Source organism: Cinclus cinclus, chromosome 9, assembly GCF_963662255.1.
Source record: "Cinclus cinclus chromosome 9, bCinCin1.1, whole genome shotgun sequence".
NCBI classification, from domain to species: domain Eukaryota; kingdom Metazoa; phylum Chordata; class Aves; order Passeriformes; family Cinclidae; genus Cinclus; species Cinclus cinclus.
Window position 1 is genome coordinate 13,612,501 of NC_085054.1, and position 26,691 is coordinate 13,639,191.

At 55.1% G+C, this 26,691-nt stretch overlaps 2 protein-coding genes across 5 annotated transcripts in view; both read left to right on the forward strand.

The window, feature by feature from the left end:
• Positions 1 to 934: 934 nt before the first annotated feature.
• SLC23A3 (solute carrier family 23 member 3) lies at positions 935 to 5,601 on the forward strand. 4 transcript variants are annotated; one of them, XM_062498074.1, is made up of 12 exons: positions 935 to 1,086; positions 1,354 to 1,514; positions 2,028 to 2,122; positions 2,451 to 2,524; positions 2,822 to 3,003; positions 3,157 to 3,280; positions 3,592 to 3,739; positions 3,820 to 4,073; positions 4,266 to 4,371; positions 4,446 to 4,613; positions 4,816 to 4,911; positions 5,093 to 5,601. In XM_062498074.1, the coding sequence occupies exons 1-12, from the start codon at positions 979 to 981 to the stop codon at positions 5,422 to 5,424; spliced, it is 1,848 nt and encodes a 615-aa protein (XP_062354058.1). In that variant the 5' UTR covers positions 935 to 978; the 3' UTR covers positions 5,425 to 5,601. The 4 variants fall into 4 exon arrangements, with proteins under 4 accessions (XP_062354058.1, XP_062354059.1, XP_062354061.1 ...); XM_062498075.1 differs by lacking the exon at positions 4,446 to 4,613; XM_062498078.1 differs by lacking the exon at positions 1,354 to 1,514 and having other exon boundaries at positions 1,016 to 1,086.
• A 2,232-nt stretch (positions 5,602 to 7,833) lies between these two features.
• Positions 7,834 to 26,691, forward strand: part of NHEJ1 (non-homologous end joining factor 1) — a 41,867-nt gene continuing 23,009 nt past the window's right edge. Inside the window, exons 1-4 of the mRNA XM_062498488.1 lie at positions 7,834 to 8,019; positions 8,866 to 9,075; positions 11,524 to 11,662; positions 13,131 to 13,189. Of these exons, the coding sequence (XP_062354472.1) occupies positions 7,834 to 8,019; positions 8,866 to 9,075; positions 11,524 to 11,662; positions 13,131 to 13,189 (594 nt within the window). The remainder of the gene's footprint in view (positions 8,020 to 8,865; positions 9,076 to 11,523; positions 11,663 to 13,130; positions 13,190 to 26,691) is intronic.

Genomic DNA, 26,691 nt, shown 5'->3' on the forward strand with positions numbered 1-26,691 from the left:
CATCTTGTCTTGCTGACCAGGCCAGCTCATCGTGCCCCTTCTTTTTACTGTGGATTTTACACCTGTTTTTCACTCTTTTGTAGATGCAAATCTCTTCCAATAAAAGTAGTTCTTGCGGTGTGCCTGCTTTGTCCTGCTGAGCTGCTCCATACTGGCAGCATGCTCCTGGAGCCACTGTGCAAGACAGATCCTAGGTGCTGCCAGTGAGCCTGGGAGACCTGCAAGGCCTGTCCTGCAGTGTCTCTCATGACAGGAGGGATATCAAGTCTGGTGCAGGCAGGGACAACAGGAGAGAGGAGGATCCCCATCCTTGGGAATGTGGGGAATGCATGTTCTCCACTGCTCTTTGCTCTTCAAAGTCTTATATGTTAATGAGTGAGCCTTGAACAGCAAGGGCTCGACCAGGTCGCTGACACAGCCACCTCTGCCCCTTGACAAAAACATAAGCACCCCTTGCCTGTGTGCCCTTGGGATCTGTCCCAGCCAAGCAGGCAGCTCTTGTCCCTGGTGTCCTTGTCCAGTGGCAGGATTCAGTACTCTCCTAGGAGAATGGGGGATATAATAGACCCCCATTAGAGACTAGGCTGGACCAGGAGTGGAGCAGATGCTATGCTGGGGAGACAAGAGCGTGAGCAGAACAGACTGAAGCTGGAGGATGATGCTGGTGGGAATAGTCTAAGCACATGGAGGAAGAGGTGCCAAGGCTGTGGCTAGTTGGCACTGTAATAGTGTCTGATAGCCTGCTTGTGGCTGCCTGTCACCTGGCCCTTGTGGTGACAAACCAGGGTGCCACTTGCATTCCTGACCACAAGGGCAGGTTACTCACCAACTCAAGTTAATGGCTAACCCTGGGGCAGCTCCTGCAGAAGGTAGAAGTTCAGCCATGTGAGGATTTGTGAGGAGATCTTGAGGGTGGAGATCTTGATCCTGACCATTCTCTGCAGCACAAACTGGGAGCAGTGTGGGGAAGGCAGCAGCATGAGTGGGGGCCATGGCAGAGCACCTCGAGCTGGGAGCCCCATGCTCACATCCTCCTCCTCCCAGAAGATGTGCACCTGGATAGTGAGCTGCTGCTTAGCTCTTCAGGTAAGGGGGGACCACGGTGAGCAGCCAGAGAGATGGGATGATGAGGAGAGGGCTGGGATCCTCTCAGATTGCAGGGCAGGGGCTGCATCTTTCCAGGCAAAGGATATACAGGACTCTGGTTGGTTTGTGTTGGGGGGGAGTGGGCAGTAGTGAGTGCTGCCCAGGTGCTCTCAGTGGGCATCTACCCTCTCAGGGGGACTGGATATGGGGAGCTGCAGCTCTCAGTGCTGCAAGGAGTTGTGATCACTTCATCTCTTCCCTGCACAGCACCTGGCTGTGCAGACCTCCTTGCTCTGCATCTTCCACCTCCTCCTGCTGCCCACCCTGCCCCCGGAGCCACCTCATGCCCATACCACCAGCAAGCTGCTGGCACGAAGCCTCTTTGCCTGCGGCATCTCCACAGTACTGCAGACCACCCTGGGGAGCCGGTGAGCAAGGGGGATGAAGGGGGAGCAGCTTTCACCAGGAGGAGGGTGATGCCACGGCAGGGCATGTCTGTCTCCTCCTGGCATGTGGGAAGATGAGCTTTGCTGGAAGTGGGAAGGGGCACAAGGGAAACCTTTTTGTGCTGCATGTCTGCACAGTTATCACAGATGTCCTCTCCCTCATACACACCTCTAGAAAAACTGCTGTGCTTTCCCTCTAGCTCCTCACTGCCTTGCTCCAACATCATACGCAGCTCCTTCAGACTATCTGATCCCTGTGCTGCCCACACAGGCTGGCTATGGGATTTGGCAAAGCCTCTGACCTCTTCATCCATTCCATGTGTCACTTGGGATGTACTAGGGCACATGTAGAATATGGGGTAACCTCCTGCCACTTTGGGGTTCCTATCTGTTTCCCTTCCCACCCCATTCCTCTGGCAGCCTGGGCTTTTGGAGCAGCCTTGTTCTCTTCCCAGTCCTTCCTCCCTAATGTGCCATTGTTGTCCCCTTCCTCAGGTTGCCCCTGGTTCAAATCCCCTCCTTTGAGTACTTGGTCCCTGCCATGGTGCTGAGCTCCCACCTGTCCCCTGGTGCCAGCACAGACAGAAATGGTAAGCACAGCCCTGGAGCCTGTGTCCCTTGGGACCTGGGCCATGCTGGTGCTGGGGCAATGATGAGGTGCCTGGTAGGTGGAGTCGGGATGAGGGGTGGCAAAGGGTCCTGCCTGCTGGTCCTTCTGGTGATGGTGCACAGCACCCTACCCATTCCTGAGTGTACTTGCAATGTATCTGGTCACTTCCCCAGGACCAGAGCTTATGGGGACAGGAATACTGGCACACTTCCCCTTCTGCAGCCAGTAGCCTCCTTACTGCATCCTCTTGTACACAGCTCCAGGAGCACAGGATATATGTATCGCACCCTTCCAAAATTTCCTTCCAGGCACAGCTATGGCCAGTACATGCCTTGTACCTCGTTGCAGAGACACAGGGAGCTGGGCTGACTCACTGCAAGAGGTGGGTACTCCTGTGCTGGAATGGGGGTCTCTGTCTCGCTCCATCAGCTTTCCACTTGTCACCCATATCCCTGTACCCCCAAGTCTCTTTTCCTGTGATTTACCATTAAGAGAGGTGTGAAGGCAATTCAGATCATGATGCACATCCAAGCATATGTTTCTCTGTGCTTGGGGTGATCAGAGCACATGAAACAAGTGCTTGTTCCCAGCTGCTGGGGCAGTGGGAATGTGGCCAAGGGAAGGTGTTGGACTGCTTTCCATACAACCTGTCCCACAGGCCCATCCTTTCCTCTTTCAGGTCTCTGGAGCAGTGCTGATCTCTGGGCTGATTCAGTTAGTGCTGGGAGTGTCTGGCACGTGTGGGTGGGCAGCACGGCACTGTGGGCCCATGGTTCTGGCCCCCAGCCTCTCCATCATCGGGCTGTCTGCATACAAGGAAGCTGCTTTCTTCTGCTCCACTAACTGGGGTGTAGCACTGCTGTACGTGAGCCCAGGGATTGTACTTTTGGGCGGCTCCTGGGGCTTTCTTTCCCCAATGGGACAAGGATGGGGCACCCCAACAGTGCACAGCACATATTTGGGGCCCCATCGCTGACTGTGATGCTGTGTGGTGACCTGTGCTCACTCTCCTAGGCTCATGCTCCTTGCTGTCACCTTCTCCCAACACCTGCGGTCCTGCCGCCTGCCCTTCTGTTCCTGGCCCCATGCTTGGGAGGGCTCCACAGAGTATTCAGTTCCCACCCTGCGCACATTCTCGGTACTGTGGTTTGTCTGCTCTTTTCACTGTCACCAGGCTTCTTTCTCCAAGCCTGGCCCTTTGGTGTAGATTTAGGTGAGACAACACGCAGGGATGAAAAGCTCTAGTGCAGCTCCCAGAACATGGATGCTTCTGGGGAAGGGCTGGGTACCTAGGGTGTTGGAGCAGAACAGCTTGGGATGCTTCCTGCATCCCTGTAAGGGGAGATGTGGCATGATTCCTTGGGAGATGTGACAGGACAAGGATGGAGTGCTCGCCAGGGAAAGCAGGGTAGGAGGATTCCCTGCTGAGACTTCTCTTTTGCCTTGCAGGTACTGCTCCCATTTGCTGGTGTTTGCACTGTCTGTGCCATCCTCAGGTACTTCCACATTCCCTGGGAATCACTGGATATGACCATGGCACAGCTGTCCTGGGCCAACAGCACCTTCAGTGCCCCTTGGATCCACATTCCCTATGCAGGTGGGGGGCAGCAGGGCTGGGTGCAGCCATCCACGTTTGGACAGGACTTCTATCACCTGTCCCTTTTCCCTCTGCTGCAGGAGAGTGGAGGTGGCCCCTGCTCACCCCCCGGGTACTGGCAGTGGGCATCGCCATGGCCATCGGCTGCAGCATGAACTCTGTGGGCTGCTATGTGCTGTGTGGGAGGCTGCTGCGAGTGCCCCAGCTCCCCCCTCATGCCTGTAACCGGGGGCTTTGCATGGAAGGGCTGGGCAGCCTCCTGGCTGGACTGCTGGGCACTCCAGGGGGCACAGCCTCCAGCATTGCAAACACCTGTGCCACTGGCCTCACTCAGGTATGCCAAAGTAGGGGGAAATGGGTTGGCAAGGGATGGGGAGGCAGTCGAGCAGGTGTACAGGACTTGTAATTGCCAGGCTGTCACCAAGCCAGCGCTGGGAAAGGCAGGTGTGTGTAGCAGAAGGGGGGTGGAGGACAGAGCAGGGGGTGATGCTATCCATCCTCACTTTCCCACTCTTCTTTCTGCCAGGCTGGCTCTCGCCTCTCAGTGCAAGTAAGCGCCCTGGTGTGCATGGTGCTGGGCATGTCCCCGAGACTGGCAGGGCTCCTCACCCACATCCCACTGGCAGTTCACGGTGGGTACCCTGCCTTACCCCTTGCTGTGGCACCTGCAGCCTGCCTGGCACTGCCTGACTCCTGCCCCTCGCAGGAGGGGTGCTTTGTGTAACCTATGCCGTGGCTGTGGGCACGGGGATCTCCTACTTCCAGTACACAGACATTGACTCAGGGAGGAACATCTTCATTGTTGGCTTTGCCATGTTCATGGCACTCTTGGTACCACGGTGGTTCGGCACGGCTTTGGCTCCCCTGGCCACAGGTACGAGAGACATTCCCCAGGCAAGGCAACACCTTGAGTCCCATGGCATGGTGACCACACATCTCCAGTGTTCTGGGAGGCTGGGTCAGCTCATGGTAGCAGGCAGCAACCTATTCAATCCCTGATTCTGCCATGGCTACTCATGCCCCTTTCCCCTGACTGGACTGGAACCTCCTGGTTGATTCTGGCACTGTTCCTGCAGGCTGGGTGCCACTGGACCTCCTCTTCCTCTCCCTGCTTATGGTCCCTGTCTTCTTAACTGGATTCTTGTCATTTTTTCTGGAGAACACAGTCTCAGGTGAGGGGCTGCTCCAGCTGCTCTGCATATGTCTTACTCTGAGGACTGGATCTGTCCCTGGGGCAAACCACCAGCTCTGCCTCCAGGCAGTCCTACTGAGGGTGCTGGGGCTGGTGTGGGCTAGGAGGATGCACCTAAGAGGAAGGGGCTCTCATTTCATTGTCTATCTCCCTCTTTGCAGGAACACTGGAGGAACGAGGGCTGCTTTCTGAGCAGCCATGGAAAGCCAGAGCTAATGACTATCACCTCCATGGAGAAAGAGGGGAAGGCAGCCAAGCATATAGGCTCCCCACTGGGCTAAGGAGGCTGCTGCCATCTTCCTGCAAAGCCTTTCCGTGCTGTTTCCTCTGCCCAAGGAGTGAGGAAGAGGAGGAGGGCAGCTGTGCCACTGATGAGGGGACTGCTGCCCCGGGGGAAGGGACACACCTGCTCCCCAAATCCAGCTCTGGAGAGCTGCAGCCAGCAATAAGGCCAAGCCAAACAGACATGCCTGCATGGCACACTGTGGCCTGACCCTATCATCTGGGGGCACCTCATGTGAAGACAGGCCTGTGTCCTCAAGGCAGCTTGTGAGCCATTTTGCTCCTCATTTCTGAAGCCCTTGAGGACTGGAGGAACCTGAGCTTCCACCCTCCTAACACAAACCTACTTTTCCTGCTTGAGAGTGAGACATAAAAACTTTTAACCAACTTTGCCTTTTCCAGTGGTTTTCTTTCTTGACGGGATTTACCTAGGAGATTCCCTCTTGCCCTGAGGACTGTTGACTGGAGGGCAGGGCCACCTGGTGACAATGCATCTGAGGATGTGGGTACCTCTAGAATCCACTATCACTCTGGTGCTAGGGGAGAGTTCAGTGCTTTGGCCAGCCCCAAAGGACTGTCACTCTGCCTATGCTCACCTGCTGGCACTGTGCTCAGGAACAACTGGCTCTCCACCTCCTCCCTGCTGTGTCCCAGTTGTGCCTGTGGCCACTCCATGCCCATGGCACCAGGTATATACCAAGGCTCTGGCACTCCAGGATGCTCCAGGCTGAGAGTGCAACTCAGCTCAGTTTCCCAAACAATGGATATCCTTTCACCTACAGTGGAATAGTCCCAGTAGTGCTCACCACATAAATGCCCCCTAGGCATTGCTCTTGTGACTACACTAGCCAACAGTGGATTTCCCTGGAGAAGATCATCTCTCTTCACCTGGTTCCAAGTTGAAACACCCAGGGTGGGAGGGATGAGGTGGTAATGTGTGTGCGGGTTCCTAGGTGTGAGCTCTCTTTCCCCAGCTCTCTGTGACCCCCACAGCTGTACACAGCAGTGTAACGCACAGCTCATCCTCATCCAACCAGCACCCTCACCTGGCCCTACATTTCAGCTGTACCCAAAGTCCAACTGTGTCCTGTACCCCAAACCTCATCACACAACCTAGTCTGTCCTGCACTGCAAAGTCCTTGCCTACTTCCCTGTTCCCTGGCACTATGTCAGGATGCCACCCTTGTGCAATGACTACACTCCCCTGGCACTGCCCTGGGAGATGTTTGCAGCCTGCATGCTGGGGCGAGGGGTGAGTGGAGGTGTGTGTGGAGTGCAAAATGGGAGACTCAGGGACAGCGCATCAGGAGCAGTTTGTGGGCCCAGCCCGGATGGCCTCAATGCATGATGTGCTAGTGCGGGATCACAGTCAAGAGAATGGGCGATGAGGTTTGGAGATCAGTGCCTGGAGTAAGGGTGGGCCTCCGTGTGGAGGACACTGGTGGTGCGTGGTGTGCCAAGCTGGCATAATGGTGCTCTGTGCCGCCTTATGGGCCCAGGGCCCAGGCACAGGGACAAAATATGCAGGGCTCACTGTGGTGCAGCACTACCTGGGAGAGCAGCGGTGCGACTGCGTGCCCTGGCTGAGGAATAAACCTGGGGTCAAGGAACAGGAGTAACTCCCCGCGGCCGCTGCCTCTCCGGCTGTACCGAGCCCCGTACCCGGCTGGGCACTTGTGCCGGGACATTCCCTAGCAGGCGCAAGCGCTGAATAAAGTTCTAAAGCATTTCGGTCCCCATGGGCATCTTGGTTGTGGCACCCCTTGCGACAACCGCGGACGCTCTAGAGGGACACGCCAGCTCGGGTCGCTGTCCTTACGAACAGCGCGCTCGCAGCGTCTCTGCGGAAGGGACGGCGGCTGCCGGAGCCCAAGGAGCCGCCCATCCCGGCGTGCCCCGGCCCCGCACGCCGCGGAAGAGAGCAGCATGCCGGGAGCCGTAGTCTGCGCTCGCCTCCGGCCCGGCGCCGCTCGCCGCTCGCTCGCAAGCCCGTGCCTCTGCATCTTCCGGCAGCCTGCTCCTCCTGCCCTCGGGTAATGCTGCGGCTCCGCAGAGCCCCAGGCCGCGGGCACCCCGCGGTCGCTGTGCTCCCGAGCGTTCTGGGAGGCGTGGAGCCCGTCCTAGGGAGGAGCGGGAAGCAGCGGCGTGCTGCCGGCACTCCGCCGCTGGCACTGCCGGCAGGGACGGCGCGGGCTCGCGTGGAGCGCAGGGATGGGATGCCCCAGCAGAAGGAGAGTGCAGCACCCTGCTACCCGCCCGGTGCCGGCGGGGCAACAACCTAAATGTTCATTTGGGCGTAGAGGTCTTGCCATGCTAACGCCAACAAGCACCGGGTACCCCGGGGAGGCAGCAGTTCCACTGCCGTGCGCCTGCTGGCGCATCTGGGGTGCTTATTGTGACCTGTCCTGCAGAAAGCTCCCAAAACACGCGCCCCAGCTCTGCTGCTTGCATGTGTGACTAGAGCTGCCTGAGTAGCCTCACTTCCGTGCTGTCAGGTGGGAGCATCAGGTGTCAGCATCATACATGGGCCAGCCGGGACTGACGGTCCCTCTAAGGCCACCCCAGGGTCCAGGTCTTCCTGGGTGAGGGTTGAGGCAGAGACCTGGTTGCTCTCTTGCAGATGGAGAGCTCCGAGGATCTGGAGAGCAGCCTCCTGACCCAGCCCTGGGCTTCTGTTCGCTTTGGAGAGTCCACTTTTCTTGCCAAAGTGTGCTTCAGGGATACTGGCTATATCCTGCTGATCTCTGACCTCAGCAGTGTCTGGTACGAGAGTACAGACACCGAGGCTGTGGGACAAAGGTCCAAGGTGAGTATCTGAGAAGGCCAGGGGCCTCCTTTTCTCCTCCCAGTAGCTGGCATACAGCGTAAATTGCTTGGTGACACAATGGCTGTTGGGTCTGACTGGGCTCGGGTGCAAATGCCCAACCTGGGAAGTCCCTGTGTGGTTCTGCCCAAGCCCTGCCACCCCACTTGGCCAAACACCCTTCTCTGGGAGAGGGGGCCACACTATTTAGCATTCCTAATGTGGGTCTGCATACAGAGGCTGGCACAGTCTCTTCACTTGTGGGCTGGATGGGCAGCTGCTTTCCCCAGGGTCAATGTACTAAAGTGGAGCTTGAAACAAGGCTGCCTTCTACTCATGACAGAGAGATTCTGTTCACATTCATAGCTAGTAGTCTCTCATGGGGCGTCCTGTCGGTTTGGCCCCCAAAAATGCATGGAGCTGCGCCTCCTCAGCCCATGTGCCCAGGCCCTCATGTGCCATTGGAGTGGCATGTCCCTGTGTCATATAATGCTGAGTGGCTGGTGGCAGGAGGGACAGGCAGATGGCTACAGCCATCTCCTAGCTCTGGCAGGTTGTCCTGCTGTTGGCTCTCAGTCAAGCTATGGTGCTTGTGGTGGCATGCAGAACAGATGTGCTAGTACAGACTGTTGTACCCTACCCATCCTGGACTAGCAGGGTAGGGGAGTCCTCTCAGCATGGGTGGCTTGGGAGAATCAGTGAGGAATGTCATGACAGAGAGCTGGAATCCAAGGCCCAGTGATGGCTTTTTGCTATGGAAAATGCAGTAGTTGGACTTCTTTGGTGCTGGGATTTCTGCTGTTTTTTTCCCAAGTGCTGTGCCGTGCCCCTAACCTTGCCTTTTCCCAGGAGCTGAACAAGCGGCTGACGGTTCACGTGTCCTCCTTCCTGAACCACTTGTGCAACCTGATGTGCCCCTTGCTGGCAGGACAGCCAGGTGCCACCACCTCCTTCTCCTGCCACCGCTCTCCCAGTGGCCTGAGGCTGCATGTGAAAAGCGAGCTGTCAGGACTGCCCTTCTACTGGGACTTCCACTGCTGCCCTGCTCCCTTGGAGATGGTGAGTGAAGCTGCAGAGATTTCAGGGAGGAGAGTGGCCAAATTAAGGATTATCTCCTTATGCTTAGAGGCTTTTGAGTAGCCTACAGTAGACTGTAGGTTGCCTGACTCTGCCTTCTGTCTCTGCCAAGGCTTACTGTCCCCATTTGTTCCCGTTGAGGCTTTGGTTTGTGTCATGTAGTGACACAGGGATGGTCCAGCACATGCTGCTGCTGGGGCATGAGTGAAATGTCCTTGTGAGAACCCATCTGGAGTTCTGCATGCAAATATTGGGTGCTTGGCACAAGAAAAACATCGGTATGTTAGAGGGAGTCCAGAGGAGAGCCACAAAAGTAAGAGTTGGAGCTTGTCTCCTACAAAGGCAGGTTGCAAGAAGTGGAATTGTTTGGCATGGAGAAGAGAAGGCTCTGGAGAGACCTCATTGTAGCCTTCTGGTACTTGAAGAGGTCTTATTAAAAAGAGGGAGAAGAGCTTTTTTACATGGACAAATAGTGATAAGACAAGGGGAAATGTTTTTTAACTAGAAGAGGAGACCTTTAGATTAACTGCTAGGAAAAAATTCTTCATTGTGAGTGCAATGAGACACTGGAACAGGTTGCCCAGAGAAGCTGTGGATGTTCCATTCCTGAAACTGCTCAAGACCACATTGGATGGGGCTTTGAGCAGCCTGATCTAGTGAGTTATATTGAAAGTCCCTTCCAAACCAAACCTTTCTGTAATTCTGTGTCCAGTGTGGAGTGATGCCCTGCCAGCACCCTGAAGAGCAGAGTGATGCTGCTCTGTTCAGGAGCAAGCCGCGAAGTGGGGCACAGGGCAGCGGGTACCCCCAAGCGGTCTGTCACGATGGGCGGAATTATAGCAGAGTCTCCCGGCTTTTAAAGGTTTGCTCTTTCGCGGGGTTGCCCGGCATGTTGCATTTCCAGCGGCAGGCGCTGGGTCGGACCCCTGCAGGTGGGGCAGTGCTGCGGCCGAGGCTCCCCCCGGGGCTCTACAGCCTTGCGCGCACAAGAGGGCGCCCGGTGCCCGCGAACCGGCGGAGCCCCGGCCCCGGGCTGGCCCCGCGGCCCCGCGGCCGGCGGCACCAGCGCCGGCAGCCCCGGAGCGCCGCTCCCGCCGGCCCCCGCTGCGCGGCGTGGCGTGTGTCTTCTGCCCCCGAACGGCTGTGCTTGGGCATCGCGGGGAAGAGCCGTGCTCCCCAGCCGCCGTCGGGGCTGTTCGATGTCACGGTTGAGCTGGGGAGCGAGTAATCGGGGGTCTTGGCTTGGCTTACCCCAGGAACTTGATGTCTCTCATCGGGCAAGACGCACAGAGGCTGAGCTGAAGTGGTGCAAAGCCCCTGTTCCCTCCTGCTCCTCTACTTTGTCTTGGACACACGCTGGATGTCTGTAAGATGCCATGGAGGTGGGAAGCAGCTGGGGTCCTGAGTGTGGCTGGTGTGGATGCAGCAATAGGGACCAACTCTGCCCCAGCCAGGGGCTTGAAGGAAGGCATATAGCCTACCTGGCTTGGCACATCCCGCCTCTGCTGCAGGTGGTGCACTCCAAGTGCTCTAGTGGGTGATGGCCATCACCTCTGGGCTCTTATCTGGGGGTGAGCAAAGCACAGAGACCACTATGGGCTTGCCGTAGGGGTGGGAATGCTTCAGGAACAATGCTGGATTTGCTGTCCTCTCACCCATGGGTTCAGCCTGGCCACAGAAACAAGGGGCATGATAGGCTGGGAGATCTCAAATACCCTTCCAGAGACTGAAGGAACTGATGGGAGAGAGGCTGCTTTGTGTGCCTGTTGGGCCAGGGTGGTCCAGCTGGGCTCCAAGACAGAGGACATGCCCAGGGCTCTGCCTGGGGATTGTGTGGGTGTGAGCTTAGAGGGTATCCTGGTGGGCTGCAATGGGGAGCATGCACAAGTTCTGCATGTTGGGAGCTCTTTTGCTTTTGATCTTACCTCCCTGGGAGTGTCTCTCCTGTTCATCAAGTCACAGTTTGACACCTTTGGTCTTTCTTTTTTTTCACCCAGCCATGCCTGTTTCCTGCATAGGAACATGCCATGAGGTGTGCAGAGCCATGGGGAGGGTCTGGGTGGCACATGGAGGGCTCTGTTTCCTGTAGCATCCCAGGTGGTGGGTGGAGCACTGCCTATCCCTGCACTCTGTTTCCGTCTGGCTCTCCCACCTAAGCTCTCCTTTGCTACAGTCCCCATCTGTGAAAGGATGGAGCTGGGATGGAGGTATGTGTCCCACACCATCTGACCTGCCTTCTCCCAGCTCACATCTTTTGACCATTTTCCGCTGGATGTGGGTGAGATGTGGGGTATTTTGTGGAACCCTGTTGTGACCTGGGGTGCAGCTCTTGCTAGGACTTTGCTGGATGCCCTGCTTTGACCACTCTGTGGACAGCTGTTTGCCTCCCTAGACGTGGACCTTTCCTAGAGCATCCCTCCTCCATTGTAGGTGTTCCGTCACCTCGTGCGGCCTCTGATTCAGATGAACCTGGCGCTGCAGTGCCAGGTGCAAGAGCTGATTTCCCTGCTGCTCCAGAAGGATGCTGAGATTGAAGATTACAGGGAGAGTGGGGCCACTCTCAGCAGAGGTGAGGGGGGATGCCTGGGGCAGGGAGTGAGCTTCCTCCTTAGCACTGGGCTGGCGTGCTTTGCTCCCTCTGGCTATTACCCAGCCAGGCTTGTGTTTCATGTTTAGCTGAGCCAACAGCACAACAGTAGCCAGAAGGCTGGGAGCAGCCTCTGGGGAGAGCTGGGGGAGGAACAGCCCTTGACCGATAGCTGTGGAAGTTGGGGAGTCGCCAAGGGGCTCTCCACTACTCTGAGAGCACCTGGCTGGTCCCCAGGAGCCAGCGGGGATGCCAGCAAGGGCTGGCCCTGCAGTGGTGTCAGGCTCCCTTCCCAAGTGCAGTAGCTCACTGAGTGTTTGGAGAGCAACCAGGAGCTCCCGGCTCTCCCAAACGTGGGAAGTGCAGCTGTGCTCATGGGCCCCTTCCAGCACCCAGCACACTTTGTCATCGAAGTGATGGGCAGACAGTAGCTCTCTTGAGTAGGACATGGGTCAGGATCTGATGGGGGAGATGGTGGGAGGTGGTTTGTTCCCCACCTGTGGAGGTTGGCTGGGCGCTGTTTTTCGGGTCATCCCTTGCTACTGCCACACTTTGTCCTGCTGCCACAGGTGATACCTGCATTTCTGCAGGAACTTTGCTCCCTGAGCATGCAGGGGCTAGTGGGGGTTAGCCCGGGCTTGTGTATCACATCCAGGAAGATATTCTGGTCCAGACCCTGTCCCATTACCAGTGCCCCACCACAGGAGCGTGGATCTGCCCTGTAGGTGCACTAGAGTTGCATTGGCCAGCTGCACTTCCCTGTTGCATGTGCTGCATGTGATCCTTGCAGGGCTTGGAGCAGCCTGGACAACCTGTTGTGAGTCCAGGGACTGATGCTGGTGAGCAGCTGGCCTCTCTTGTTTCTTATTTGGTTCAGGGCAGAAAGCTGGGAGGAAGCATTGCACCCTAGTGGCTGAGCAAATCCAGCCAGCTGCTTTTCCAGACCACATCCTAGCAACAATGTGGAAGAACTGGTGTTTTGGACAAGGTGCAGGGCAGAATATAACAGGGATTTGTCACTGTCCTTCAAGAGGAGGACACAGGCTGGCTCACCCCTTCAGATGAGGGTGCAGCTGGGCAGTGTCCTGTCCCACAGACTCAGACAGCTTGTTCCAGATGTAAGATCTGGGAATGGTGTTGAGCATGTCCTGCCACAATTCCCTGCTCCTCAGTGCAGAAGTGCTGGACAAGTGTGGATGGACTACTGGCTCTGCCTGGCTGCTGTATGCATCAGCAGGCTCAACCATGTTTTTCCAACTTCCTTGCACCTTCTGCTAACCAGGTGCTGTGTCCCTAGCCCAAGAGGACTGCTGGTATGCCCAGCTGATTCTGGGAGTAGCGTGCTGGGGCTTTTCCCCTGCAGCATCCTCACCCCTTGGTCAGGGAAAGGGATAGCTGGGGTGGGAGGTCTGGCCAAACCTGCTCAGGCCAATCCCTCTCTACCTTGCAGACCGCCTGCGGACAGAGCCCTTCCAGGAGGAGACATTTCAGCAGAACTTCATGGCTGAGGTAAGGAGTGGTGCAAGTCTTCTCCCCTTAACCAGAGGGGTGGCTGGCAGCTGTCATCAGCAGTGTGAAGTGTGCCTGGCTGGATGGGAGCACTGATGTGTATAGCTAGACTTGGCTAAAGAGGGGTCGTGCCCTCCAGCTCTCCCATGGCCGTCTTTGTGTCCTTGCACCTCATCTCTAGGCTGGCAGAGCTGGGAACATGCCTGACATGGCCGGATGGGAACTACCTGGTTACTGGAAGCTGCCAGAGGTGCAAGCCAGGCAGGCTGCTCCACAGGAGTGTGCCACCACTGGGACACATTCACCCACCTCCTACACTTGCTCTGGACCTAAACTTTGCTGCTGATGGCAGGCAGGGATCAGGTGAATGGAGAGAAGCCATATCCTTTTAGTTCACCTGTTTCTTTTAGAGGTGACTTTGCAGTGACACATTGTGGGGACAAGAGCTTTTCAGCATGTTATCCATGCTCTGCTTATCACTGTCCCCTTGGCACACTCAGCTCTAAAATCAGACATGTGCTTTGGAGAAACTGGGACTGGAAGGACCGGGTCTTTGATTCTTTTGCGTTAATGGAAATCATCACAGAAGGACTAAAACAATTCAAACTGATGTGTCAAGGTCAGAAATGCTTGATGCCCATTGATGCAAAAGGACTCAGGATGCTTCTGAGTGTTCCTATGCTCACTGTGAAGGCGCAGGAGTGAGGGGCAATGGTACCTGCTGGGGACCAGGGAGTCAGCCAGGATGCCAGTGGTATCACATGGGCTTTGGGAGAATGTTGCTTTATGAGATGAACTGATGTTCTTGAGCAGCCAGCAGTAGATGATCTGTGGAGTTTCTAAAAGTTAAGAGATGATCCCTCTTTTACATGTGAGGTATTGCATCCACTGCAGGCAAGTTTTGTTTCCTCTGGATTATGAAGAATAGAGATGAATTCACTGCTGGACTACAACTTGAAGGTTGCCTAGGGACCAGTGATCATGACCAGATTATATTCACCCTGGGCACAGAAAGGACATTCCTAAGCAGTAATTTATATCCTTCATGCCTTGAAAGAGCTAATTTCCCAAAGCAGAGGGGAAATTATGAGTGAAATCAGCCCAGAGGAAACATTTAGATAGAAAAATGTGAATGAAAATGGTGAGCTCTTTCAGAAGAATTTCAGAAGCCACAAAAAGCCACAATTCCACAATCAAGAAAAAGGGCAGCGCTGGCCCAGAGCCCGTTCTGGTTCAGCGACAAAGTGAAGGCAGCAATTAGAAATAAAAGAGCAGTTTATAACAAATGGGAGAGCGGGAGTAGATAGCAATCAATATAAATTAGAAATTATGAAGTGTAGAAAATGGGTAACAGAAGCTAAAGACATCAGGGAAAAAATCATGGAGACGAATAGAAGGAAAGGCTTTTATTTAGTAGGAGAAAACCCCAAGCTCCCAGCAATAGGATAAGCTTATTAGTAGGCAGAGGTGGTAAAATGATTTATACTGGACCAGACATGGCAGAAGCAGTCGGTAAATGTTTCAGTGCTGTTGATGGGAGGGTACAGGCAGATGTGCCAGGATAGGGGGACGATTAAGTGTCTTTGTAAAAGAGTCGTCTGAACATCTGCTAAAGATGAACATCAGGCTTGAAATTCAGAGTCCTCCAAGATCTGGTGGGGTGTGGGGCATGGGGGAAGGTTCAGAGTGGGCAGGAGGGGAGTGAGGCTGCCCTGCACAGAGCCAGGCAAAAGCAGCTGGTGTGGAGCACATCTGTCCGAGGTGAAAAGATGGGATGGCAGCTGGTGCTGTGTGTCCCCAGAACAGTCCAGGAGCAGTGTCTTGGAGCCAGAAAGGGAATGGAAGGCTCTGGGAGATGTTGCCCCCTGCATCCTCTGGAGCCAGATCTGAACACTGGCTGCAGGGGAGAGGCTGGGTGGAAGGATGCAGTTGTGCATTTGGTCTGCTGAGAGGGTGTGTGTCCTCTGTGCATTCATCCCATTCTTTATAAACCCGCTGATGATGCCATCCTGCAACAATGAGCTGTGAGATGCGAACAGCTGCTGCCTTTGCTTTGAATGTGGTACCCTGTCGTTCCTCCTGATGCCTCCTAGATCTTGTGTTAGTGAGAAACACCAAACATGGCTTTTCAGCTCTTCACCACCAAAACTAGCTCTTCACCCCAGTCTCTCCTCTCATCTTGCGGCAGAAAGGTGGTCTGGATGACCTCATTGTCTCTGTGCAGTTATTTCAGACCCTCCAGGCAATTTAATACTCTGTTTGTCAGCTCCTAAAAGGAGCAGCACAAGGAGCTGGGGTCCCTCAGGACATGCTGTGGGGAGCTGGGAATACTGTGAGCAACTCCCATGTTTAGGTTTTCAAAAAGATGCTGGACAGTCAGCACAGAGTCACAGGAATGAATTGAGGACTGGGGAGAGAGACTAGCATTGAGGGACTTGGAAGGGAAGAGCTCTGTCTAGCTTATCAGGGAGAAAATTGAGAGGCACCTTGACTGCAGTGTGTGTGGGTCTTTACAAGGAGAAAATGCTGGTTAGTGGAGAGCTCTCTTTAATCTTGCACAAGCCAAGCACTGGGAGATAGAGCCAGGGAATTTCCAGTTAGAATGGAGGAGCTTGGGTTTGCTCCTGCCAGTGACTGGGGCATGGTTGATGGCAGTGGTTGATCCTCCATCTCTTAATGTCTCCAAAAGTTGGCTAGGAGCCTGCCTGGGAGAAAACCAAGTTGCTGGGTTTGGTCTTGGGATGTGCATGGTTGAAAATCAGTGGACAGGTGGTCAAAAAGAGAGATCCATTGGTCCTTCCAGCATCTCCATCTATGAAATGGGGCTACAGGTTGTGGATATTTAGTTGTGGTAAGCACCTCTTGGCTGGAAAGAGATTATGATGATATGGTACAGGGCTGGATGTGAGCAAATGATCCACAGCTTTGCTCACTTCCCAGATATTTGCTATATCCTGCATGGATAGGAAGGGACCTGTAAGACCCCCAGGGCAGAGCTGCAGAGCTTCTCAGCTTAGACGTGCCCTTTATCTGGGCTTGTGCGCACTTGGCTGTCCAGGGCATTTTAACTAACCATGGGGAGTTTTCCAGCAAAGCCCTGGTAATATTTATACGTTTAGGAAATGATGCTTTCACACACACAGTTTTTGGCAAGGGTTCACTGCTGAGCAGCTGCCTGGGCTTGAGCAGAGCTGGAAGGAGAGCAGTGGCTGTGCAAAAGCTGAGGCAAAGCTGGTGGCTTTTATTGGCAAGCCTAGGGGTTCACGCCACGAGGGGAAGGAGCAGGCAGCTGGAGAGGGCTTGTTGCTTTGGGTCTTCCCCAGCACCATTCCCTGAAGTCTAGGACCCAGCAGGTTGGGGATAATTTGTCCTCAGGTGTCCCGCTGGGTTACGGAAGGGACCCCACAAGGCAGGGTGGAGTGCCCACCCATGGGTTTTGAGAGCCTGCCCCAGCTTGGCTATGATCAGCGTTTCATGACACTGCTTATGCCAGAGTCTGTGGTCCAACTTAGAGTGAGAAGGGCGAGCAGGTTCCTGCAGCGCTGTGCCCCCTGCTCTGAGGAGGGCAGGGACAGGTACATCGAGGACAAGCTCACGGATACCATCAGTGTAAATATAGCCCCCGCACCCCAGGATGCTCTGCCCTGTGTATTTTTATCTGCTGTGGCTGGCGCGCGGGGGCGGCTGCTCCGCACCTCCGCAAGCGGAGCGCGGGACCTCGGCAAACAGGACGCGGCGGGTTCACGGCTCGACCCCGGGGCCCGGCGAGGAGGAGGAGGATGTACCATCAAAACAAGCAACGCTGGAGAGGAAGATAAACAAACAGGCAGTTTCCAGTGTGGCCCCAGCCGAGGGCGAGTGGGAGCCCCGGGGCCAGGGCTGGCGGTGGTGCCGGCAGTGGTGCTGGCTGACGTCAGGGCGCCCGGGGGTCAGCATCCCTCTTATTGTTTCCCACCGGGGCTGGGACCAGGGCCAGGCACCCGTCCCCCTCCCGTGTGGGGACACAGGCCAATGGGGCAGGTGGAGGATGTCCAGGGCACACTCTGGAGCCACAGGCCATTGCCACCACTGGGTCCAGCCGGGTACCTGGCTGCTCACTGCCTGCCTCCAGCACCCTGCCTCTCCTTTTTAACAGGAGCTAAAAATAAGCCCTGGGTAGCGGAGTGGCCATGGTCTGGCCGAGGACGAAGGCGGTGGTGGCCTGCGTATTTTGCAGGGTGGGGACGGCATCCCTCAAACCTACGCCAGCTTATTGCAGTTGAGAGGAAGCAGCCCTTTGGCTCCTTCAAATGAGGGATGTTTTTAATTACTGCAAGGTAGCTGTGGCTTTGCAGCTGCAATTGGGCTAGAGTGGGGCCTGTGGTGTGCGCGTGACATGGACTGCTTGCACGCAGGGTGCACGGCTCAGGGACAGCATGCTGTGGGTGCTCAGTTTGGCTGGGGCCCCTTGGCATGGGGCTGGTGAAGGAGCTGGTGGCCACAGTGCTCTTGGTAGCAGGGCTGAGTGGTGCAAAATTTTCACAGCCTTGAGCAGGTTGGCTCAGGGCAGAGGTGGCATCATGGGCTGGCTTGTGGGGCAGTTGGATGAGCAGAGCAAGCTTTTGTGTGCTGCCAAGCATTTGTGCTTTGAGCCCCATGGGTGCTGGTGTCTTGTTCTGGATTGGGGTTACCTGGGTGGTCCTTGCTTCATTCCTGAGCAAGCTTTGGTCACATTATCCCATCACTGCCCTGGGGTCTGAGTCCCACACTGGAAATGCAGTGGGCTATGGCTGTGCTGAGCAGAGTGGGACACACACGTGTACTCAAGAAGCTGCACACTGCTGCAAGCAGGAATGGAGCAAGGGCTGCTTGTACTCAGTGTGAGCCCATGTACCAGAGCAGGAGTGTGAGAACAAGACTAGGAGTGTGCATGCTGGCACTGATGGGAACAAGGGGCGGAGTGTCACATCTGCTGGCTGAAGAGGATGGGGGACAGGGACTAGCATGTAGTGCCCACAGAGGTGCACTTGGAGAGATGCACTGGTGGTCATCACGGTGTGGGTGCTGACCACTGCCTGGGCAGCAGCCCCCTGCAGTGTTTATCATAGAGGCCCATGGTGGTTAGAGATGTGGTGTTATTTATTTATTTATTTATTTTCTGAGGCCCCATCAGGTGAGGTGCACCCAGCCAGGATGCACTTTTGGGACTGCCACTGGTAGCCACAGGTCGCTTGCACAAGCAGTGAGTCAGTGGAGCTACATGCTGCTAAAACCAGACTTGGCGCAGGCACCCCAGAGCAGCAGTCTGCCCAAAAGTGCCAAGACCACAGGCAAGCAGTGAGTCCCTGGCTGCTGGACCAGGGCTAGGCTGGTGGTGATTTCTGTAGCCCTTGCCTCTGCCAAGGATGTGGGTGCTGTCCCAGGAGCCCTGAGGGGATGCTGCTTCTGGGGATGTGGGGGTTTCACAGCCCAACTCCCTGTGACTGTGGCTGTGCAACTGTAGAGAGTGAGTGGCACCTGGACCAGGTACAGGCAGCTGTCTGCTTGGTCCCAGCCCACTTCAGCCCAGCATCACCCAGCCCAGTTTATTTGGGGATGGAGGGATGGACAAGTACCAGCACAGCCACCCTCCCTGGGGTGTTGTACAGCCCTTGTCTGGCATATGTGGTCTGGCATATGCAGGGAGCCCTCCTTTGCAGTCATTGTTCCTTATCCTCTCCATGCCATGCCATGCCATGCCATGCCATGCCATGCCATGCCATGCCATGCCATGCCATGTCTTGTCATGCCATGCCATGAGCTGCAGGCAAGAAGGGAATCACAGACCTTCTGGCAGAAAGGGCCAGACCCTGATCCTATGGGAGAGGCCCCAGCCTGTGCATGGGCACTGGCTGTGCAGTACTGCTGAGGAACTGCTCAGCTTAGGGGAATGATTGATCTTGTGTCAGCAGGCGGTGGTTTGAGCCAGTGCCAGGCCTCAGCTCAAATGGGAGCATTGAAGGGGGAGAGCCCCTTCCCCCTCCTGAAAGCAGAGCAGCAATCCCCCTGCCACCACCCCCGGCTCTGCTCCCACATCTTGGCCATTATTGGCCCTGTGGCTGCAGGCAGTGCCCAGCCCTGGGGAGCACACAAGGGGCAGCAGGGAGTGCGGAGGTGTCTGGGGTCCCAGCCCTACCATTCTGGGCTCTGTAGCTGTGTTTGGGCTAGTGGAAGGAAAAGGGGGCATGCAGGGATGGTTGGCAGGGGAGAAAGTGTGGAGCATGATTTGCCCCTCACCGCTGTGCCTTGCAGCCACCTGTCCCAGCTTAGATTGTGGCAACAGCTGCTGGAAGCAAAGGACCTTTTGGGGAGGAAAACAGGGTGGACTTTGATGAGGTACTAAAGACACTGCTCTGTGTCAGCAAGGCATGTGGCAGCATCTCTGTCCCCATTTGATGGGGTTTGGACTGGGGTGTTGCCATCCCCACTGTCTCCAAGGGCAGAGGAGCAGCGCTGCCAGCACCACTGGTGCTGCCCTCTGCAGCTCTCAGCACCCCTTCTGTGCTTGAAATGGGCTGTCAGGTTTTTTCACCATGTCCCTGTGTGTCCTGAGACCTTCACTAGCTTCCTCCATACTCACAGCTGCATCCCTTCTCCAGTGGCATTCACTGGCAGCTTCTATTGGTGTTTTTGAAAGTTAATCCCTCCCTATCCCATGGGCCAAAGCCTCTGTAGCCTCTTCCAGTTGTGCCAGCCCATGCAGAGGTGATACTGAACAGCTGAGACATCTGGGCAGACCTGGGAACGGGTTGCTCTGCACCCCACGGGATACAGCCATTGGATTCCCGAGTCTGCCTGCTCCCACTCTGCTCAGACCTTTGCACTCTATGTATGTGTGTAAGGAAACAGGGCCATTCATGTATTTCTCTCTCTATTTATACCTCTCCCTTTCCGTATTTAGTGTGTGCACAGGCAGAAGGGGCAGCAAATGCCGGGGCCACTGATGTTCTTGGCTCCAGCACCGGCTGGAATTTCGTCCTGGAATGTATCCTGAACCGCTCTGAAAACACGAATAAATCTCTGTGTGTTGTGTGCATGTGTGTACACAAATACATAGACAACGTATAGACATGGAGCCCTATAGGGCATTTGTGAGCTTTGCTATTTAAAGGAAGGAGTAGTTAGAGGGTTCTCAGCGAGGCACCTCTGGATCAAAGGGATGCAGGGTGCTCTGCTAGTGACCAGGCATCTTAGAAGATAGCTGGCACTCACTTTGTCCTCTCCAGGGACCTGAAGCCACCCTGTTGGTGACATGTCTAAAGTAGTATGCCCTTCAAGCCCCATGCAGTGCTTTGATCCTGTGGTGCCTACATTTAACTGAGATCTCTGCTTCCTGGCCTCCAGCTTCTCAGTGAGTGCCCCAGAGAGCCAGTTCTTGTGCTGCTGGCACAGGCTTCAGAGCCTGATGTGGAGCTGGATGATGGAAGGCAAGGATATCAACCCCTCTGTGGCACAGGGTGGCCCAGGACTTCTGGAGCATCAGGGGTTGTCTCCTGGACATCAACCTGTGCTTACAGATCTTGAGGAGAGATCATGTGGGAAAGGAGGAAATAAATACTGGGTAACAGATCCCAAGTAGGTTCTGAGCTGGGCATCTCCTTGGGATGCTGCAGCATCTGGTGCTCATGGCTGTCTGGGAATGACAATGATAAGGGAAAATAGGAATTTGGTACCAGATCCCAAACAGGATGCTTGGCTAAGCTAGGGGCCCAATTCTTCAGGAGGTGCTGGCAGCTGCCTTGCTGTGGATGCTGGATGAGGCCCTGGTGGGAGCACCTCTGGGTCTCCCAGCGCCTTTTGGCCAGGAAACAGGCGCCCTTTTTTTAGCCCAGCTCAGGGTCATGGTAGCTTCTTGTCTTCTGGATGCTGAAAAACCTGATATCTTGGGCTGAAAATGCCCACATTTGGTCTCTAGCCAAAGGTGATATGTTTGTGGGTGGGGGAAATTGGAGCAAATTCCTCCTGTGAGTCCTGCACGTGTGCGAGGGCGTGTGGATAGGGGAAATATAGTTTTCCTTTTGAAAAAAAAAAAGCCCTGCTTATTTTTATACAGAGCTCCAGAAGGGCTGAAGGTGGAAACTTCGTCTGTCAGCAGCTTTCACAGGGGAGCAGGTCCCTGCCTGAGTTTGGGGGGAAACCACAGCTGGGTGTTAATGGGACTGTTAATGAATTAATGTTGGCTGCTGGGGGCCAGCGGGGAGCCTGGCTCAGTGCAGCCTGAGCACATGGAGCCCTGCCTGCACATGGGCTCCAGCACAGCTGCAGAAAGCCCCAGCTCTGGGAGCCATGCACTTGGGGAGTTGTGCGTCTCTCCTAGTCATGTCTCACTCTCTGAGTTGTGGAAACACTTGAAAGTGTGGCCACATTGCCAGGAGGGAGAGGGTCCTACACCTGGGAGTGTGGAAACAGCCAGGGTGTGTGTGCTACCTTTCCGCTACAAGCATCTGCTGCCTGAGCTGGTGATACCATTTAAGGCTGGGTCTATGGCTGAAAAACCATACCTTTAAAGCAGTTTAAAGTGAAATGAAATCCTCCCAGGTTTATTTATGAGTTGGAAGTCTGTGTTGCTCAGTCAGTGTAATGCTTGCAGCAGCACTGGTCTCTGCACAGCACTGCCTATCTGCAGCCCTTCTTTGGGGTTATTTCTCTTTCTCTCCAAAATGTGGAGGAGCACCCATGTGAGTGTGATGAGCAAAGCTATGCTGCATGCTGTGAACTTAGCAGTACCTTCGCAGATTTTTCACAGCTGTTTTGCTGGGAATAGCTCTAGAGGACAATGAGAAGGTCATTCTAACATGCTCACCTGATGCCAGAATGGTAGGGTGCAGTGAGGTTGAGAAACAGCACTGTATCCTGCTTGAACTGGAAATAAGAGGAAAAATGCATAGGCAATCTGGGAAAGAGAGTAAATTCTTTTCTGTAGACTTCTGCTGTGTCCTTCAGGCTCTGTGAATGAGATCAGCCTGTGAGATCTGGGCAAACCTGTGGCATCTCCTGGGATTTCTCCCTCTGGTATCAGACACCTGGTGAACCAAGGGGAAAGACTGGCCATCCTGAGGGACAGATGAATGTGCAGAGCAAGGGATGACAATGCAAAGAGGGGATGGCCATGCTGAGGAAGGAAAGACTATACCAGGGAAGGGATAGCTATACTGGAGAAGTGAAGACCATACTGAAGTAGAAATGACCACACCTAGCATGGGACTGTGAGTGAACTGGTTCCCCAGCAGAAGATGCTCTTATGGATGGAGAGAGATAGAGACAGAGCCTCCTTCTCAGCTGAGAAGAAGGCTGAAATAGCCTGAGCCCTTGGGGACTCTGCTTGCTCCCCAGCGATAATATGCTTGATGCAGAGACCACTTGATCAGACAGACTCTCACCTCGGTAAGGAAACATCTCTGGGCATTTGGACCCAGTACCTTTCCTGGGACCTTGTGCTGGTTCTTTGGAATCAATCTCCAAGTATGTAACCAACATCTGCTATCCAGAGCCTAACCCAACTGGTGGGACTCAGGGCCTGGAGAGGTCAGTGCCCGGGCTCCTTTGGCAGGACTGCTCTTTCCAAGAGTGGGCTTTACACAGCTTGCTCCCCAACACTGGAGACGGTCCTTCAGAGGATCCCAAATTCTAGTTTGGAGGGACTCTGAGGCGCCTCTGTGCCCGGCTGCCCGCTCTTGCAGTCCAGCTCTGGCTCCACTGGGCCTGAGCCCTTCCCAACCCTATCTTAGACAGACGGATATCCCAAAACCCACTGGTCCCAGGGGCTCCCACTCTGGGTCCCTCTGGCTGAATGAGGTGGTGTGCGTGTGCCCAGACTGTCCCCTCCTGTGACTGTACAGTACACACAGCTAAATATATGTCCGTGCAGATACAGGAACTCAGAGGGGCTGAGTGATGCTCCTTTTCTATACCTCTTTTCATGGGGAGAGCTAATGAGATTCATGTCATTAAAGGGCTGATGTTTTGTGGGATGGGAACCTTTTAAACGGGATGTGTCCTGGCTTAGTCATGGCAAATATTTACCAAAAAAAAGAAAAAAGAAAGAAAAAAAAAGGACATACCGTATAAAATTAGAGTTCTGAAAATAGTATTTAGACCAAGCGAGAGAGAGGAACCTAAAACAGAAAATACAGCCCAGTCTGTTCAGGAGTCAGGGGAAGAGAGAGTGGGGAGGCGGGGGAAAGCCAGAGATAAAACGAGAGAAACCTCGGCAGTAAAAACAGCATCTTGGTAAATAGACTATTAAAAAAATTCTGACCCGCTTTATGGCTTTCTTGGCTGCCGTTCAGCTGTGCTGCCCTGGCCGGCACGGAGGGAAGGTAGCAGGAGCCGGCGTCTGTGTGGATGCTCAGAGCCCCAGGACGCGGCTTCCCCCCCATCCCCGCCCCGGAGCAGCCGCACGGGGCGTTAAATTTAGCCACATAATGATGGCCCTGAGGAGGCAGCCTTTTGTAGCCACACTGTAATTACTGCTTCGCTTATAAATTTTATTTTTCTTATTATGTTTCCTCCTCCTTCTCTGCTGGGGAAGGAGTGGAGGGGGGGTCTCCCCCACCCCTGTAAAACCCACAGCTCTCTGGAGAGAAGGGGGTACCATGGGATACAGGGGAAGGTGGGAATGACTGCCCAAACCCTGTGCTGCTCTCCTGTCCCAGTACAGGGCTCAGCCCTGTGTTTGGGGGTGGGGGAAGTATTGAGCTAACTCCAGCGTTGTAGGGTCCCTGCAGCCTAAAGCAAGGGTGTCTTGACCCCCCTGATACTTAACCTCGCCTTCTCAGGCCACTTTGGAGATTGACTTGTACAGGCAGATCCAGGGGATCTGTGGTGGGGCTGGGAGCCCGTGTCATAGCCAGGCAACCAGGATCCCCACCAGGGTGTGGGGGATGCAAGGAGAAGCTGTCTGGCCCTGCTTGGCAAGTCACCGGCTCCAGCCCTGCTCCTCACCGAGGTGGGAAAGGCGAAAAGGGCGAAGGGAGGCCCCGGCCACCTCCTGCCAGGAGCGGGCAGAGGGTATGGCTCCTCTCTGAGCCGGTGCAAGTGGGGGACAGCTTCAGGCCGGGCAAGAACGTGCCAGAAAAGGTCTCGTTCCCCTCTTGTTTTCCCAAAACAAAGGAAACAGCCTTGCATTGCTGGAAGTCGCGTGCTCGGGCTGTGCTAGCTTGTTATCATCCGATAACCTGGCGACCTGGGAGCTGCCCTGCTCCTCACCCGTGGAGCCTGCACTACGGGATGCGAACAGCTTCCGCATGAGCTGCCCTTTGCAGAGATCCGTTTTCCGCTCCCTGGGATGGGGGGACAGTGGTGGGGGCTGCCATGATGGCCCTAGCTGGCCCCAGGCTCACCATGTGCCATATGCCTGGGAGGAGATCTGCCCCTGCAGGTGATGATGGATGGTGAGGGCAGAGGAAATGCAGAGATGGCAAGTGCTTTGGCATGGCCCAGGTGCTGCCATCCCTTGTGCAGCGTGGAAGGAGATTTGGGACTGTGCTGTATTTTGCTTTGTCCCATGCAAATTCCCAGAGAGCACTGTGGCCAGACTTTGCTGTGGAGCAGGATGAGCAGTGTGCAGGGCTGGGGGTGGCAGGGATCCCTTGGGGCATGCAGTGATGCCTTCAGGGAAAGGACCCTTGCAAACTGTCAAGGAAGGCTGTCCAGCACCAGGACTGCCTGCTTTTCCTTCCAGCTTTGCCCCTTCTCCCAAGCTCTTGCCTTGGGGAGGATGCGGTGATGTCAAGGTGCCCTAGGGACTTTGATGGGACTGGTGGTCACAGTAGTGTTAATTTATCACTGTGGGGACATGTTTGGGGGATCATCTCCTTGGCAGGGCTGTGTATGGGGCACGTGTGGAACCACAGCAGTCTCACCCAGCGGTGCCCAGGGGAGCCAGCTCCTCCCAAAGCAGCCCCTTTCTCCTGTCCTGTGCTATAATGGCTCTGTTCAGCACAACGATGACCTGAAGCAACCTCCATCCCTTGCTCAAGTACCCGTTTCAGGGCAGGTAGGACAATACTAAATCAACTCCTTTAAAGCCTCCTGACCTGCAACCCCATGGACGTGCTGGTCTCCATCCCTCCCTCATCTCCTGTGGGCACACTGGGGTCTGGTGCACTGGCCAGCTGCCCGGGCACGGGTCTGCCTTGGCTGCTGGCCAGGAAGCTCCTGGCCTGACTGGGTCTGTGCCCTGACCCTCCACCCCACTGTGGGGTCCGTGGCTTGCACCAGGCGCCAGGGATTCAGCACTGAGGTGGTCACAGGAGTCCCCAGGGATGGGAGCCACCACCTCACTGTTGGTGGCTTGGGAGCCCAGAGAGTGCCATGGAGCAAGAGACAAAGTACCCTTTCAGCCTAAGCCCTGGAAAGATGTCTGTGTGTGTGTGCACACAGTTTAATGCTTTCGGCCCCGGGGAGAGGAGAAGAGAGGAGAAGAGAGAGCATGGGCTGGCTTCATCCCCACTGGGAGCTGGGAGCCATCCCCACATGTGTGTCTCTGCATGTGCCTGTGTGTGTTTCTGTGTGCAGGAGGCATATCCGTCTTGGTATTTTCACATACGTCATGTGAGTATATTACTCATCACTGTGTTTTTCTTTCCTTGTTCTTGGGTCTTTCCCCCACCTCCACCATGGATCTGTAATTCTTATGGCATTTTATTCTTCACTTCTATTTTTTTGTTCAAATCTACTGTTTTGGAAGTTGCTGCCTCCTTAGGAAAATAAACTGTATTTTTAGTGCCTGTCTGCAAGGCTGCTGATGCTGCCTGCCCCTGCTCATCGCTTACTCACTACTTGTTTAAGTTTTTATATACTCCTTTGCCACATGCTGGGGTGTAGGGGCAGCCAGTGGTGTGTTGGGGCTGAGTAGCATGGCAGGAGCACGCCAGAGTTGTCAATGAGTGAAAAGCAGCTCCAATCTGGCCTTTATTGAGGTCTGGGTTTGCATAGCTCTGGAGCAGCCTGCCCTGTAATCAGTCAGCCACCAGAGTTGGCCAGCCTTGTAATAAAGTAGCTCTATATTTATTTGTTCTGTTTATATGCTGCTCTGTAATAAGTTAGGAGTCTTCCCCACTCCCTCCATTTTCTTTGGGAAGTTCCTCTGGGTCTCTGAGAGGATCTGCCATCCTGTGTCCAGTGGGTGCTTGGGACCCTGCATCCTATGACCTGCTCTGGCCACATCTGGGCCATGTACCTTCGGCTCTGTGTGCCCCATACACCCCAATGTCCAACTGTTCCCAACCTCTCCCCAGCACTCCAGCCCATTGCTCAATGCAGAGAGCCCCAGTGGCTCCTCTGGTACCCCACATCTCCCCATGGCCCCTTCTCCTCCATCCCTGTTGCCCCCAGCACTGCCTCTGTGAGTCCCTCTCCCTCCCTCTCTATTTCGACTTTGGGTCTTTTTAAAATCCATTCATTAAAGGGAGCACAGTTGCCCTTTCCCCAGCGAGGCTGGAACACTGACAGCCTGTTCACCCGCGTGTCTGTAATTAAAC